The sequence below is a fragment of the Neoarius graeffei genome, chromosome 13 (genome assembly GCF_027579695.1).
Source record: "Neoarius graeffei isolate fNeoGra1 chromosome 13, fNeoGra1.pri, whole genome shotgun sequence".
Taxonomy (NCBI): domain Eukaryota; kingdom Metazoa; phylum Chordata; class Actinopteri; order Siluriformes; family Ariidae; genus Neoarius; species Neoarius graeffei.
In genome coordinates, this window is record NC_083581.1 from 75,949,192 (window position 1) to 75,964,747 (window position 15,556).

The 15,556-nt window shown below is 41.5% G+C and overlaps 1 protein-coding gene across 3 annotated transcripts in view; it reads right to left on the reverse strand.

Annotated features, from left to right (window-relative positions):
- Window positions 1-591: 591 nt before the first annotated feature.
- The window catches only part of sgk1 (serum/glucocorticoid regulated kinase 1), an 85,733-nt gene continuing 70,768 nt past the window's right edge, over window positions 592-15,556 (reverse strand). The window contains exons 1-10 of one of the 3 annotated variants that reach the window (XM_060938531.1): window positions 6,593-6,705; window positions 5,554-5,629; window positions 5,197-5,272; window positions 4,829-5,017; window positions 4,181-4,312; window positions 3,590-3,826; window positions 3,315-3,410; window positions 3,045-3,200; window positions 2,863-2,952; window positions 592-1,701 (exon numbers count right to left, since the gene is read on the reverse strand). In XM_060938531.1, coding sequence (XP_060794514.1) covers window positions 1,534-1,701; window positions 2,863-2,952; window positions 3,045-3,200; window positions 3,315-3,410; window positions 3,590-3,826; window positions 4,181-4,312; window positions 4,829-5,017; window positions 5,197-5,272; window positions 5,554-5,624 — 1,215 coding nt within the window. In that variant the 5' untranslated portion in view covers window positions 5,625-5,629; window positions 6,593-6,705 and the 3' untranslated portion in view covers window positions 592-1,533. The other 2 variants (XM_060938530.1, XM_060938529.1) reach the window with 2 other exon arrangements.

The window sequence follows — 15,556 nt, forward strand, 5'->3', positions numbered from 1 at the left end:
CAATTTAAAAAAAAAAAGTTATTGCATTTATTTAATTCCTGGGCTCAGATCTGTAACAGGGAGTGATGTTGCATCCCATTAATACACTGTACAATAGATTATTTAGATTCTAATAGAATCAATGAGCCAAAATAATTGGGGATTTTTTTTTTTTAAATGAATAGGTGGGCCTTAAAGGAGAAAAGGTTGAGAACCCCTGCTCTAGTCCATATGTTCCCAGTTCATTTTAATCTTCTCCCTGATTTAACACACCATTAGCTGATAAATTTATTTGAAAGTCTGGATTTTTCTCGTTTTTTCAGCACGAGATGAAGCGACTTCACCAAAAGGTGGATTTTTTTCCCCCAATGCTTTTTTACTAATATTTACAAAGGGGGCCAATAATCACAGACAGCACTGTATAGAGGAAGATTAAATAGGTTAATAATATACAGATTGGCATCTCTGTACATCTGTATGCCCTCCGTACAAAAGCTAAACACTTCCATAGTTCTCTCTCCGATTGTTGTGATGTCTTATGGTCAACATTTTAACCCTATTAAGATCGATTCAGAACCCAGAGATCCAGTAAATGGAATGACAAACCAGACATTTTGGGGAAAATAACAATATTTTATTGCAAACCAAACAGTCACATAAATCAAACATTTTACAGTACAAGTTTTAACAGTTATTACATGTAAGCATATCCGTAGTTGCTTTGTTCCATATATATTAAAACTAATACACAGACTCAAAATATACAAACAAACTTAAATAGCAGTACACGGTCATATCGAGTGGAATGTGGTGAGTGGACACACATGGAATGCTTTTTCTTTGTGAGCGGCTTCGTTACATCACAAAAGGAGGCTGGAAGACTAAAGGTGAGACGAAGGTGTCCGATTGGTCGATCCAGGCGTCTATCTACACACATACATAGCAGCAGGTCCCTTCCAGCGTTGGCCCACTCGATCAAGGGGAAATGGAGGAAAAAAAAAAAAAAGTAATGCTCAAAAAATCATACACTAACTGTGCAACCAAACCTGAGGTCATGCAAGTGGTGACGGATTGTGGTCATATGACCCAGAGTGAAGATGAAGACACACACACACACACACACACACACACACACACACAGCATTCACATTCTGACAACAGCACTACCCTCGAATATGTGGGTGGAAAAATAAAACAAACACTTGAAAATAAAATCCATTAACATTCCTGCACCCTCACTCTGTCCATCCAGAACAGTCGGACCACGACGTACGTAAGCGAGAAGTAACCATGCTCTGCGTAGACAAACAAGACAATGATGGTGAAAGAAAGTCAAGTCATTTCTCTCATATGTACGATTCAGGCCTTTAAACCAAGGCCTATGGAGCTGCCTAAGGCCATGTGCAAACAGGGGCCCCCAATCCGGGGGCGGGGCAATGGGGCTGGCTTCATTCTCATAGTGATGCACTACAGGTGGGACTCCATGGGACGGCATTTCCATGGTAATGAGCTACGGTTTCAGAGTCTATGGGATGGTGTCGCCATGGTGACAGGCTACAAGTACGAGTCCATAGTCGGAGCGTAGGAGAAGCCCAGAAAGGCTTCAGCTGCCTCACTGATGCTGGCGGTCACCAGAGCGCTGTCTGGGGAGCAGCCGATGGAGCTCGGCACCGGCTCTTCTGTGAACTCTGGGTCGAAATGCCGCAGGTCGTTGGGGCCGGTCTGAAAACAGACACAAAGATGAATTAGCTTGAAGAACAGAACAGTAATACATTCGTGTTTAAAAACATCGTTTAAGAAGAAAAAGAAGCCAAGAAGCCTTTGTCACATGGACACTCAAGCACAGACTAAAGCCTCGGTCACAACCGGCCGTACGTGCTCCTACAGCCGGTCTACGTGCAAAAAAACCCCCGCAAGAAACGCACAGAGGGCGCGCGTGTGACGTGCTGATTTTCGAGCCGTAGACTGGCCGCAGAGGTTCTTTGTCATGTCAAACAAACTCTACGGGCGCTTACATTTTTTTCAGGTTGCAAGACAAACTTACGGCCAACGTGCGTCTTTCTCCACGAACAAAAAAAAAAAAAAAAAAAAAAAAAAAAAGCAATTTGGGAAATGCCAAAAATCGCACGGCCCCAAAAAAAAAAAAAAAAAAAATCGTACGTCCGGTTGTGACCTAGGCTTTAAGCACACAGTGAAATTTAACTAAGGCCTATTAAATGTATTTCACCAAATTATTTATTACCAATTTATTATTATTATGTATTTATTGAGCCAGGCCTCTTAATTTATTACCAATTTATTTATTAATTTACTACCATTTTATTACTATTATTAATTTATATACCTTTTTTATTTATTTAACCAAGGCCTATTAATGATTTTAGTCAGATTTTAATGATTCATTTTACCATAGTATAAATAAAATGTCATCAGTGGAGTTGATCCTACATTCCCAGCACCTTGTCTAATTTCAGGAACAGCCCTATATTCCCAGGATTCCATGTCAAGAAAAGTAGGTCAGCGTGCTCATATATTCAGTAACTTATTTGAAGTGGAGTTATTTAGCCAATTTCATTAATACAACAGTTAAAGTCACTTGGATAAAGGATTTTTTTTAATCAATTTTTTTTAATAGTAGAGTGTTCATATCTGCTTTAGAGTGTGTGACTTTTGGCAACCCCATGACCCCACCCATAATCTTAGGAATCTTTAAGGAACTTTAGGAAGTTCGTCTAATGCATCATGTACAGCTCAGCTAAAGAAACCTGGATCCTTGGGGAATATACGGCCCTGGGAGCAGGGATACACTCCACTATCATGACCCTTATCCTTATTCAACATGCTCTACAGCATAATAATAATAATAATAATAAAAATAAATACCACGTTAGGGTTGAAAGGAGGCGTGAGCTTCTTAGCATTCAGATCATCCCAGTTAATGGGGGAGAAGAACATGTGGTTCTTGATCTCATTCTGTAAAGAAATCAACGAGAAAGACATGAGCCATCAGATAACAACGTGCAGTCATGTTTCAGGCACTGACGCTGTCAAACAACGACACTTACAAAGTCATCGGTGCAGCCTAGCCGCTTGGTACGGTCCTTCTGCAGCAGACCCTCCAGGAGATGGCGGGCAGCGTTGGAGATGTTGGGCTTCAGCTGCAGTGGCTTGTTCAGGATGTTGTCGTACATCTCCGCTGTGTTGCGGCTGTAAAACGGAGGCTGTGGGCCAAAGAAGGAAAAAAAAAAAAAGCACAGGGTTAAAACTGGTCTCAGTGGTGGGTGTAATTATATAGCTTACATGGTTCCTTGTACCTTATATGATACAATACTCACCAAGCCATACAACATCTCGTAGAGCACAGCACCCAAACACCACCAGTCCACTGTCCGGTCATATGGCTGCTTATGCAACACCTCTGGAGCCAAATACTGAAAGAATACAAGAGCTTGAGTGCATTTTTCAAAACAAGTGCCCTGTAAGGAAAGGCATTTATTTAGCGCCTTTGTTCCATTACAAGGGACAGTAAAAGTGACAAACAAAATGGAGCCACTTCAGCACCAATAGCCTCTATGGTAACAGTCAAGTAGCAGAGATGGATGGTATGTACCTCTGGTGTCCCGCAGAAGGTGGACGTGGTTCCGTTAGGCTCTATGTTCTCCTTGCAGAGGCCGAAGTCTGTTAGGATGATGTGTCCTTGTGAGTCCAGGAGGATGTTTTCGGGCTTCAGGTCCCTGTAGACAATGTTCAGGGAGTGCAGGTAGCCCAAAGCGCTGGCGATTTCAGCAGCGTAGAAACGGGCACGAGGTTCCAGAAAGCACCGTTCCCTCTGAAGGTGATAGAACAGCTACAGAAAGAGAATGGGGGGGAATGAAAGAATGATTAAGTCCTTGGTCCTATATCCTGTGAACCATATTTAATCAGCGCTTTCTTCACTCTTCCAACAATGGGAGGAAATGAGAGTGTACTCTACTGAAAAGATAGAACACACAGAGGACTAAAGCTCCATCACTGCTAAATTGAGCTGCCCCCTTACACACACCCTCCCAGCCGTTTCCTGAATAGCTCCCTTTAAAGAGCACAGAAGGGATATCCGCTCTCTGTCTGTCTCCCGCTCACTTTGTCTCTACTTGTTTTACTTCGCTCTTGTCCTCCAGTTTACACACAGAAATGTTCCATAAACACACTCGGATACTCTTACCTCTCCTCCATTGATGTAGTCCAGCACAAAGTAGAGTTTGTCGGCAGTTTGGAAGGAGTAATGCAAACCAACGAGGAACGGGTGCTTCACGTTCTTCAGCAACACGTTACGCTCGGACATGATGTGTTTCTCCTGAAACGTACAAAGGTGAAAGTTTTAGAGCAGAAGAATGAAGCAGTCAATACAGACAACATCCTCATTCTGTTTACCAGAAAAAAAAAAAATCTTATTAAAGGAAAAGTCTAATATTTGGCAACTGAATCTTCATCAGATACATTAAGAATGCAGGTGTGCTTACTACAGATGACAGTTCGGACACATTTTACTCAAAACCTTTTGGCTTGAAACTCATTCATAAGGGAAGTCAAGATTGCAGAATTGCAAGAACAATTTCCATGTCGTAGAATAAACAAACAGAACAGTGTGCGGTTTGTTTATTCTACGACATGGAAAATGTCAAAATTCTTATCTGTGGTAAGTGCACATTGAGAAATAGTGGCGAAGAAGAAGAAGAAGTGCTTGCCCTTTAAGTGCTAGATATCCCAAAAGATCTTACTTAATCAGAGACTATGGGGAATAAGCGAAAGACACTAAAGCCAACCTGGCCTATTTAAAAAAAAAAAAAAAAAAGGGGATCACATTTCGCACCTCTTTCTTCTTCAGGATGGCTTTCTTCTGGAGCACTTTAACCGCATAGAATTGGTCATCACCACGATGGCGAGCCAGAAGAACCTTTCCGAAGCTGCCTTTTCCGATAACCTTCAGGAAGTTGAAGTCGGAGGGTTTAGCGGTCGGGTTAGACGAAGGCCCCAGGTTTATCTGCTGAGACGGACTGGGCTACAGGACGAGACAGAGTCACGGTCAGGCGTATCATGTATGCACACGGTATATTTTTTATTCTAATTAAGAAATAGACAAATAGCTATTTTATCTTAACTGTTCGAGCACCAAATCAAGAACCATACTTGGCAATAATCTTGATTCTGATTCTGGGAAGCTTGCAGGAGGATACTTACAGGAGGAGACGGGTTGCTCGTCATCAGCTCGGGATCTTGTGGTGGTGTCAAGGTCAGTATGGAATCCACTTCTGGGCTGTAACATGAACGAAGGACCAGAATTACTCCAAGAAAAGTGCAATCAGTAAAGTAAAGTAAAGTAAAGTAATGCAGTTTACTCTAAAAAAAAAAAAAAAAAAGCCTTTTAATGATGGTGCATGCATTTGCAATCTTCAGTCATTTTTGTGTATGAAGATTGTGCATAAATATCGCAATGTAAAATAATGAATTTTGCATTTTAAAAAATATATATTTTTTGGAGGTAAAATAAACATCCTCAGAATTTGTTTGTTTTTCATGAGTGAACTGAATACTCACTGCTTGCAGGCGTAGGAGCTGGTTGCCAGTTTCTGAATAAAGTCATTCAGTCCCATTTTCCTCTGTTTCATAAAAGCTGAGAGAGAGAGAGAGAGAGAGAGAGAGAGAGAGAGAAGAAGAAGAAGGGGTCACTTGATATTCTTCCACTGAAGCAGGTTGGCTTGAAGGAGCTCCATTCATCGCTACTAGAATGAAAGCCTACCGCTGAGATTGGCCACCAGTCCCCTGGTTTTAGAGTAGGTCATCGCGGGAGCGCTCACGCTCGTCCCCGTTTGGATCGTCATGACTGACTGTCACGGTAGTTTTCCAGCGCGGGCACGCGCCCAACACTACACAAAAGCCTCAGTGAACTCCTACACCGCTCCCTTCGCGCACTTTATACCGGAGCGGCGGCGCGAGCTGTAGGCGGGGCCTGTCGAACACTTCCGAGCCGCTGCGTCGACCAATCACACGCGACTGCGCTCTGAATAATAATGAGTCACGAGCCCAAGGCTCCTCCTACGCTCGCGCCGGTAATGTTCCATTATTGCAAAAGGACAAAAAATGGATTTCTCACGCAGAGTTGCCAGATTGGGCACGGTTTTAATCTAACTAGACCTATTTTTTTTACCAACTGTCTTCACGGGTTTAATTAAATAATAGTCCAGTTTAATTCGTTTTATCTGTTCTCTGAGGTTACAAAGTGCTTTTTTATTGTGAATTTGAATTATAAACAAACTACAGTAAGAGGGGTTAACCCACAATATGGCAACCCGGTAATAAAACTGCAATAAAAACTTACGGTTTTATAAAGGAATGACAGAATGACACGAAAGTAAACAAACAGAGCACAGGTTTTCACTTTACACTTCAACACTTAGCCTGTGAATAAACACTACAAAGCACTGATTTAACACCGTAAGTGATTAAAAAAAGAAAGAAGGAAAACATTTTTTTTTTCATTCAAGATTCCAGTCACAGACAGAAAATACAAACCAAAGACAACAACATCCGACCTGACCAGAGAAAGTTTCCGGTTACATCCATCACACCGACTCACCTGGACTCTGTTCGGTTTACCGGTGAATCCGCGAGCCCATGAGGAGTGAGAGAGTGAGTAACAGCTCGCGCTCTCTCCTGACTGCACCGGATGGCTCGCGCAACACCGACAGAACCAAGGAAGTCCGTGCCAAAGACTTTAACCCGTGTTGCCAGATTTACTTCAAATCAACATTTTCATTTCCACTCAGCTACATACAGTCCTGTACAGAAGCCTTCGGTGCATGTAAAGAAACGCTGGAGACCAAAAACGGCTTTAAAAAATAATGAAATGAAATGAAATGAAATGAAATGTTTTAACATAAAAAAATATTATAAACAGTAATCAGTAAGCCATAATAAATGAGACAAAGTCAATATTTGGTGTGAGACGACCCTTTGGGAATGTGGAAGTTTCAAAATTCCATATTTTATTCAGAATAGAACATAGATGACATATCAAATGTTTAAACTGAGAAAATGTATCATTTAAAGAGAAAAATTAGGTGATTTTAAATTTCATGACAACAACACATCTCAAACAAGTTGGGACAAGGCCATGTTTCCCACTGTGAGACATCCCCTTTTCTCTTTACAACAGTCTGTAAACGTCTGGGGACTGAGGAGACAAGTTGCTCAAGTTTAGGGATAGGAATGTTAACCCATTCTTGTCTAATGTAGGATTCTAGTTGCTCAACTGTCTTAGGTCTTTTTTGTCGTATCTTCCATTTTATGATGCGCCAAATGTTTTCTATGGGTGAAAGATCTGGACTGCAGGCTGGCCAGTTCAGTACCCGGACCCTTCTTCTACGCAGCCATGATGCTGTAATTGATGCAATATGTGGTTTGGCATTGTCATGTTGGAAAATGCAAGGTCTTCCCTGAAAGAGACGTCGTCTGGATGGGAGCATATGTTGCTCTAGAACCTGGATATACCTTTCAGCATTGATGGTGTCTTTCCAGATGTGTAAGCTGCCCATGCCACACGCACTAATGCAACCCCATACCATCAGAGATGCAGGCTTCTGAACTGAGCGCTGATAACAACTTGGGTCGTCCTTCTCCTCTTTAGTCTGAATGACACGGCGTCCCTGATTTCCATAAAGAACTTCAAATTTTGATTCGTCTGACCACAGAACAGTTTTCCACTTTGCCACAGTCCATTTTAAATGAGCCTTGGCCCAGAGAAGACGTCTGCGCTTCTGGATCATGTTTAGATACGGCTTCTTCTTTGAACTATAGAGTTTTAGCTGGCAACGGCGGATGGCACGGTGAATTGTGTTCACAGATAATGTTCTCTGGAAATATTCCTGAGCCCATTTTGTGATTTCCAATACAGAAGCATGCCTGTATGTGATGCAGTGCCGTCTAAGGGCCCGAAGATCACGGGCAGCCAGTATGGTTTTCCGGCCTTGACCCTTACGCACAGAGATTCTTCCAGATTCTCTGAATCTTTTGATGATATTATGCACTGTAGATGATGATATGTTCAAACTCTTTGCAATTTTACACTGTCAAACTCCTTTCTGATATTGCTCCACTATTTGTCGGCGCAGAATTAGGGGGATTGGTGATCCTCTTCCCATCTTTACTTCTGAGAGCCGCTGCCACTCCAAGATGCTCTTTTTATACCCAGTCATGTTAATGACCTATTGCCAATTGACCTAATGAGTTGCAATTTGGTCCTCCAGCTGTTCCTTTTTTGTACCTTTAACTTTTCCAGCCTCTTATTGCCCCTGTCCCAACTTTTTTGAGATGTGTTGCTGTCATGAAATTTCAAATGAGCCAATATTTGGCATGAAATTTCAAAATGTCTTACTTTCGACATTTGATATGTTGTCTATGTTCTATTGTGAATACAATATCAGTTTTTGAGATTTGTAAATTATTGCATTCTGTTTTTATTTTCAATTTGTACTTTGTCCCAACTTTTTTGGAATCAGGGTTGTACATATATACACCGATATACAGTGCTCAGTGTAAATGAGTGCACCCCCTTTGAAAAGTACCATTTTAAACAATATCTCAATGAACACAAACGATTTCCAAAATGTTGACAAGACAAAATTTAATATAACATCTGTTTAACTTATAACGTGAAAGTAAGGTTAATAATATAACTTAGATTACACATTTTTCAGTTTTACTCAAATTAGGGTGGTGCAAAAATGAGTACACCCCACAACAAAAACTACTACATCTAGTACTTTGTACGGCCTCCATGATTTTTAATGACAGCACCAAGTCTTCTAGGCATGGAATGAACAAGTTGGCGACATTTTGCCACATCAATCTTTTTCCATTCTTCAACAATGACCTCTTTTAGTGACTGGATGCTGGATGGAAAGTGATGCTCAACTTGTCTCTTCAGAATTCCCCATAGGTGTTCGATTGGGTTCAGATCAGGAGACATACTTGGCCACTGAACCACTTTCACCCTGTTCTTCTTCAGAAATCCAACAGTGGCCTTAGATGTGTGTTTAGTCATGTTGGAAAAGTGCACGACGACCAAGGGCACGGAGTGATGGTAACATCTTCTCTTTCAGTCTAGAGCAATACGTCTGTGAATTCATGATGCCATCAATGAAATGCAGCTCCCCGACACCAGCAGCACTCATGCAGCCCCACATAAGGACACTGCCACCACCATGTTTCACTGTAGACACCATGCAGTTTTCTTTGTATTCCTCACCTTTGCGACACCATACAGTTTTGAAGCCATCAGTTCCAAAAACATTTATCATGGTCTCATCACTCCAGAGTATAGAGTCCCAGTACTCTTCATCTTTATCAGCATGGGCCCTGGCAAACTCTAGGCGGGCTTTTTTGTGCCTGGGCTTTAGGAGAGGCTTCTTTCATGGACGGCATCCATGCATGCCATTCCTCTGCAGTGTACACCGTATTGTGTCACGGGAAATAGTCACCCCAGTTTGGCTTTCTACTTCTTTAGATAACTGCAGTGAACTTACATGCCAATTTTCTTCAACCCTTCTCATCAGAAGACGCTCCTGTCTAGGCGGTAACTTCCATGGACGACCTGGACGTCTCTGTGAGATGGTTGCAGTTCCATCTTTCTTAAATTTTTGTACCACTTTTGCTACAGTATTCTGACTGATAAGTAAAGCTTTGCTGATCTTCTTGTAGCCTTCACCTTTATGGTGTTAAGAAATTATTTTCTTTGGGGAATTCTGAAGAGACAAGTTGAGCATCACTCTCCATCCAGCATCCAGTCACTAAAAGAGGTCATTGTTGAAGAATGGAAAAAGATTGATGTTGCAAAATGTCGCCAACTTGTTCATTCCATGCCTAGAAGACTTGGTGCTGTCATTAAAAATCATGGAGGCCATACAAAGTACTAGATGTAGTAGTTTTTGTTGTGGGGTGTACTCATTTTTGCACCACCCTAATTTGAGTAAAACTGAAAAATGTGTAATCTCATCTCATTATCTCTAGCCACTTTATCCTGTTCTACAGGGTGGCAGGCGAGCTGGAGCCTATCCCAGCTGACTACGGGCAAAAGGCGGGGTTCACCCTGGACAAGTCACCAGGTCATCACAGGGCTGACACATAGACACAGACAACCATTCACACTCACATTCACGGTCAATTTAGAGTCACCAGTTAACCTAACCTGCATGTCTTTGGACTGTGGGGGAAACCGGAGCACCCGGAGGAAACCCACGCGGACACGGGGAGAACATGCAAACTCCGCACAGAAAGGCCCTCGCCGGCCACAGGGCTCGAACCCGGACCTTCTTGCTGTGAGGCGACAGCGTTAACCACTACACCACTGTGCCGCCCAGCGTGTAATCTAAGTTATATTATTAACCTTACTTTCATGTTATAAGTTAAACAGATGTTATATTAAACTTTGTCTTGTCAACATTTTGGAAATTGTTTGTGTTCATTGAGATATTGTTTAAAATGTTACTTTTCAAAGGGGGTGCACTCATTTATGCTGAGCACTGTATTATGTTAGTCTCAGGTCCAGTGAGTGTAGTTTTATGAGGAAATGAGCTGTAGGTTTTACTGAGCATCTAAAGCCAGTATCTTATTGGGCTGCGACAGCCTGCGACTAGTTGGAGACACAACAATTGTGATAAAATATGCGAATTAGCAACAATTTTCACTTAGAATCACACTGAATTGATATTTGCATATTTTACTGTAATTGTTGTGTCTCCAACTAGTCGCAGGCTGTCGCAGCCCGGTGTTCCCTTGGCAGGCAGGGAAGTAGAGGAAGCTTCATGGAAACTGACTTGAGAAGGGTTCGCGACGGCTTTGCGACACCAGTGATGCATTTGCGGCTATTTTGAGAGAAGTTTTGTCGCACGAATTTTTTGAACATGTTCAAAATTTCAGGGACGAAGGAGCAACACTTTGCGACTCATGCGAGGAAATTGAGAAGCCCCGCGAATGTTTCAAGACACTTTTGAAACTCTCTCGCGAATGACGTTCGCAATTTGTCGCAAGCTGTCGCAGCCCAGTGAGATACTACCCTTACAGAACCAGCCACAGTTCTTCTGGACACTTTGACTGTCACACTCACTTCTTCATTTTGCACCAAAACCCAGTAGCCTTCATTATGTTTTCTTTTTTAATCTCTCTTATGGATGCTGCTCAGATACAAAATATTTTTCACCTGTAACATTTAATTTTTAATAAACAAACTTTTGGAACTCTAAAATGTTTTTGTAATGTTGTGACTCGATAATATAGAAGTCATAAAATAGAAATCTATAACAAAGTTTGTATAAAAAAAAATAGGGTGCCTAAGGCTTTTGTGGCGGCACGGTGGTGTAAATGGTTAGTACTGTAACCTCACAGCACGAAGGTTCTGGGTTCAAGCCCAGTGGCCGATGGGGGCCTTTCTGTGTGGAGCTTGCATGTTCGTCCTGTGTCTATGTGGGTTTGCTCCGGTTTCTCCCACAATCCAAAGACATGCAGGTTAGGCTAATTGGTGGCTCTGAATTGTCCATGGGTGTGAATGGTTGAGAGGAGAAAACCTCTATAGCATGTGTTGCCAGGCAAAACAAACCTCGCCTGGTAGTACTTATGATGAATATGAAGGAAGGTATCATGAAAAAATGATTGCGACCTTGATTTTGACCTTGTGTGTGAACATACTTGGCCAATAAACATAGTTCTGGTTCTCTGCTGCTCTCAGCCAATCAGAACACACCGTACTGCTCTCAGCCAATCAGAACACACCGTATTGCGCAATTGTTACATTCTTACAGTATGATGACATAGTGGCTAGCGCTTCTATATGAAGCAGTAGCCACAAAAACCTTGACCTTGACCAGATGACCCCCAAAATGCTGGAGGTTCTATTTGAGACCAATGCCCATCGATCCTGAAAATTTCATGAAGATTGGTCCAGCTGTTTTCCTGTAACATTATTAACAAACAAACAAACAAACAAACCCCACTGAAAACAATACTTGGCCCCCTGGCGGATGAATAATCCAGTAGAAGGCAACAGGAAGCTACTACTGTAATGTTCTCTAGACGATTTGATGGCTGAAGCTGTCAGAGCGGCAACGTCACTGTAGTGATATGCCTGGATGGATGGAAGACTTTTGCGCAGTATTGTATGTATGTAAATTTGTTTAAAAAAACAACAACAACTAAGTCATTACATTACAGGAATTTAGTAGACGTTCTTATCCAGAGCAACATACAACATACCCAGAGCAGCCTGGGGAGCAGTTGGGGATTAGATGCCTTGCTCAAGGGCATTTCACCCATTCCTGATGGTCCAAGGAGTTGAACCAGCAACCTTTTTGTCCCAAAGCTACTTCACTAACCTTTGAGCCATAGCTTGTCCAACTAAAACGTTTCTTCTCGACAACAGAGAATAAAATGCATCAGTGTTTTGATGTGTATATGTTCATTGGAGACGCATGATTGCAATGTAGTGCAATTTATTAATTTAGGTTAATATACTATTTTTTCCACTATCACAACCTTATTTTCACACTGTAAAGTCCCCAGTATGATGTTTATATGCATCCAGATGTTTTGTGAATCCAGATGTTGATGTGAAACAGGGATCTTGCCTTTCAATTTGCTCTTAAAAATCACCCAAACCTTCATAGATGCAGTCTTGTTAACTTTTCGAATGTGCCTCGATAAAGGAATTGTGATATGAATGACGCTTATACTTGATATTAACATATCTGAATTTGCAATCTTTTACAGTTAGGTCCAGAAATATTTGGACAGAGACAACATTTTTCTAATTTTGGTTCTGTACATTACCACAATGAATTTTGAACAAAACAATTCAGATGCAGCTGAAGTTCAGACTTTCAGCTTTAATTCAGTGGGTTGAACAAAATGATTGCATAAAAATGTGAGGAACTAAAGCATTTTTTAAACACAATCCCTTCATTTCAGGGGCTCAAAAGTAATTGGACAAATTAAATAATTGTAAATAAAATGTTCATTTCTAATACTTGGTTGAAAACCCTTTGTTGGCAATGACTGCCTGAAGTCTTGAACTCATGGACATCACCAGACGCTGTGTTTCCTCCTTTTTAATGCTCTGCCAGGCCTTTACTGCAGCGGTTTTCAGTTGCTGTTTGTTTGTGGGCCTTTCTGTCTGAAGTTTAGTCTTTAACAAGTGAAATGCTGCTCAATTGGGTTGAGATCAGGTGACTGACTTGGCCATTCAAGAATATTCCACTTCTTTGCTTTAATAAACTCCTGGGTTGCTTTGGCTTTATGTTTTGGGTCATTGTCCATCTGTATTATGAAACGCCGACCAATCAGTTTGGCTGGATTCGAGCACACAGTATGTCTCTGAATACCTCAGAATTCATCCGGCTGCTTCTGTCCTGTGTCACATCATCAATAAACACTAGTGACCCAGTGCCACTGGCAGCCATGCATGCCCAAGTCATCACACTGCCTCCGCCGTGTTTTACAGATGATGTGGTATGCTTTGGATCATGAGCTGTACCACGCCTTCGCCATACTTTTTTTTTCCATCATTCTGGTAGAGGTTGATCTTGGTTTCATCTGTCCAAAGAATGTTCTTCCAGAACTGTACTAGCTTTTTTAGATGTTTTTTAGCAAAGTCCAATCTAGCCTTTTTATTCTTGAGGCTTGCACCGTGCAGTGAACCCTCTGTATTTACTTTCATACAGTCTTTATGGTAGATTTGGATGTTGATATGCCTACCTCCTGGAGTGTTGTTCACTTGGTTGGCTGTTGTGAAGGGGTTTCTCTTCACCATGGAAATTATTCTGCGATCATCCACCACTGTTGTCTTCTGTGGGCGTCCAGATCTTTTTGCATTGATGAGTTCACCAGTGCTTTCTTTCTTTCTCAGGATGTACCAAACTGTAGATTTTGCCACTCCTAATATTGTAGCAATTTCTCGGATGGGTTTTTTCTGTTTTCACAGCTTAAGGATGGCTTGTTTCACCTGCATGGAGAGCTCCTTTGACTGCATGTTTTCTTCACAGCAAAATCTTCCAAACGCAAGCACCACACCTCAAATCAACTCCAGGCCTTTTATCTGCTTAATTGAGAATGACATAACGAAGGAATTTCCCACACCTGCCCATGAAATAGCCTTTGAGTTAATTGTCCAATTACTTTTGGTCCCTTTAAAAACAGGGTGGCACATGTTAAGGAGCTGAAACTCCTAAACCCTTCATCCAATTTTAATGTGGATACCCTCAAATGAAAGCTGAAAGTCTGGACTTTATGTCCATGTCCATTACATAACTATAACTTGAATATGTTTCAGTAAACAGGTAAAAAAAAACAAAATTTGTGTCAGTGTCCAAATATATATGGACCTAACTGTATTTTTCTGATAAATCTGAACTTAATGAGTTCAGATTTATCAGAAAATGACCCAACACTGAAAATGTTCCTTTTCACATTCCTGGCAAGAGCACCAATCTGGCAACCCTAATTTCACCTCCTAGAGGCAACAGCTACAGTGTTGAGTGGTGAAACAAATACCTTCATTCATGCTACAAAGAGAACGTACAGATAACATCCCTCATAAATCCACTCTGTACCAAAACCTTTGGGATAAACTGTGGAAAACATTCACGCAACACTCTGGGGAACTCGTTGATGAACTCTGAGATTCTGTTAATCACAGGAAAAAAAAGAGTTCAGCTCATGCATAACCCGAGGAAAGTGCTCAAATAATGCAAACATCTCTCCTGTGCACCTTTACACTAGATATGGTCTGGAGATGAGCCCAAAGCTGGATTATATTGCATATAAAATGCATAGTACATTCATGGGACAGTTCAGATCCAGATGTTGTTTGATACCTGATTTATGTAAGCTATAAATTATTGCTTCAATCCAAAATAATGAAAAAAGCCCCCAAGACACGGCTCGTCATCACCTTATGAGTCTCCTGAGAAATGAACTCAACCTGGAACAACAGACTTTATCATATGCAATCCAAGACTCCTTATCAGATCTAGGCCAACCTGATAGATATTAAGTGTTTTAAAACCAGGTCAAGAGTTCTCTCAGAGGTGACACTCGGTACGAATTAGTGCAGTTCATGCACTCTCAGAAGAAAGTACATACTGTATTTCCTTGTTGCGATTGGACCTTTATCTTTCAACTGGAAACCTTTAACTAAAAGGTTCAAGGTATAGAATTGGACCATTATTGCCTTTTAAAGTAAACTTTAAAGCTACACTATATTCCCTTTTCTAGGTAAAAGATACTTACAAAAGGCACGTTTAAGGGTACCAGTCCAGATACAAGGAATGGTAGAGTTTAGTCCACATTTTTCTTAGAGTATGCAGTTCAACGACCGCACACACACACACACACACACCACGATACCAACCAACATTCTCTTATTACATCATCCATCCATCCATTCATCCATCCATCCATCCATTATCTATAGCCGCTTATCCTGTGCAGGGTCGCGGGCAAGCTGGAGCCTATCCCAGCTGACTATGGGTGAGAGGCGGGGTTCACCCTGGAC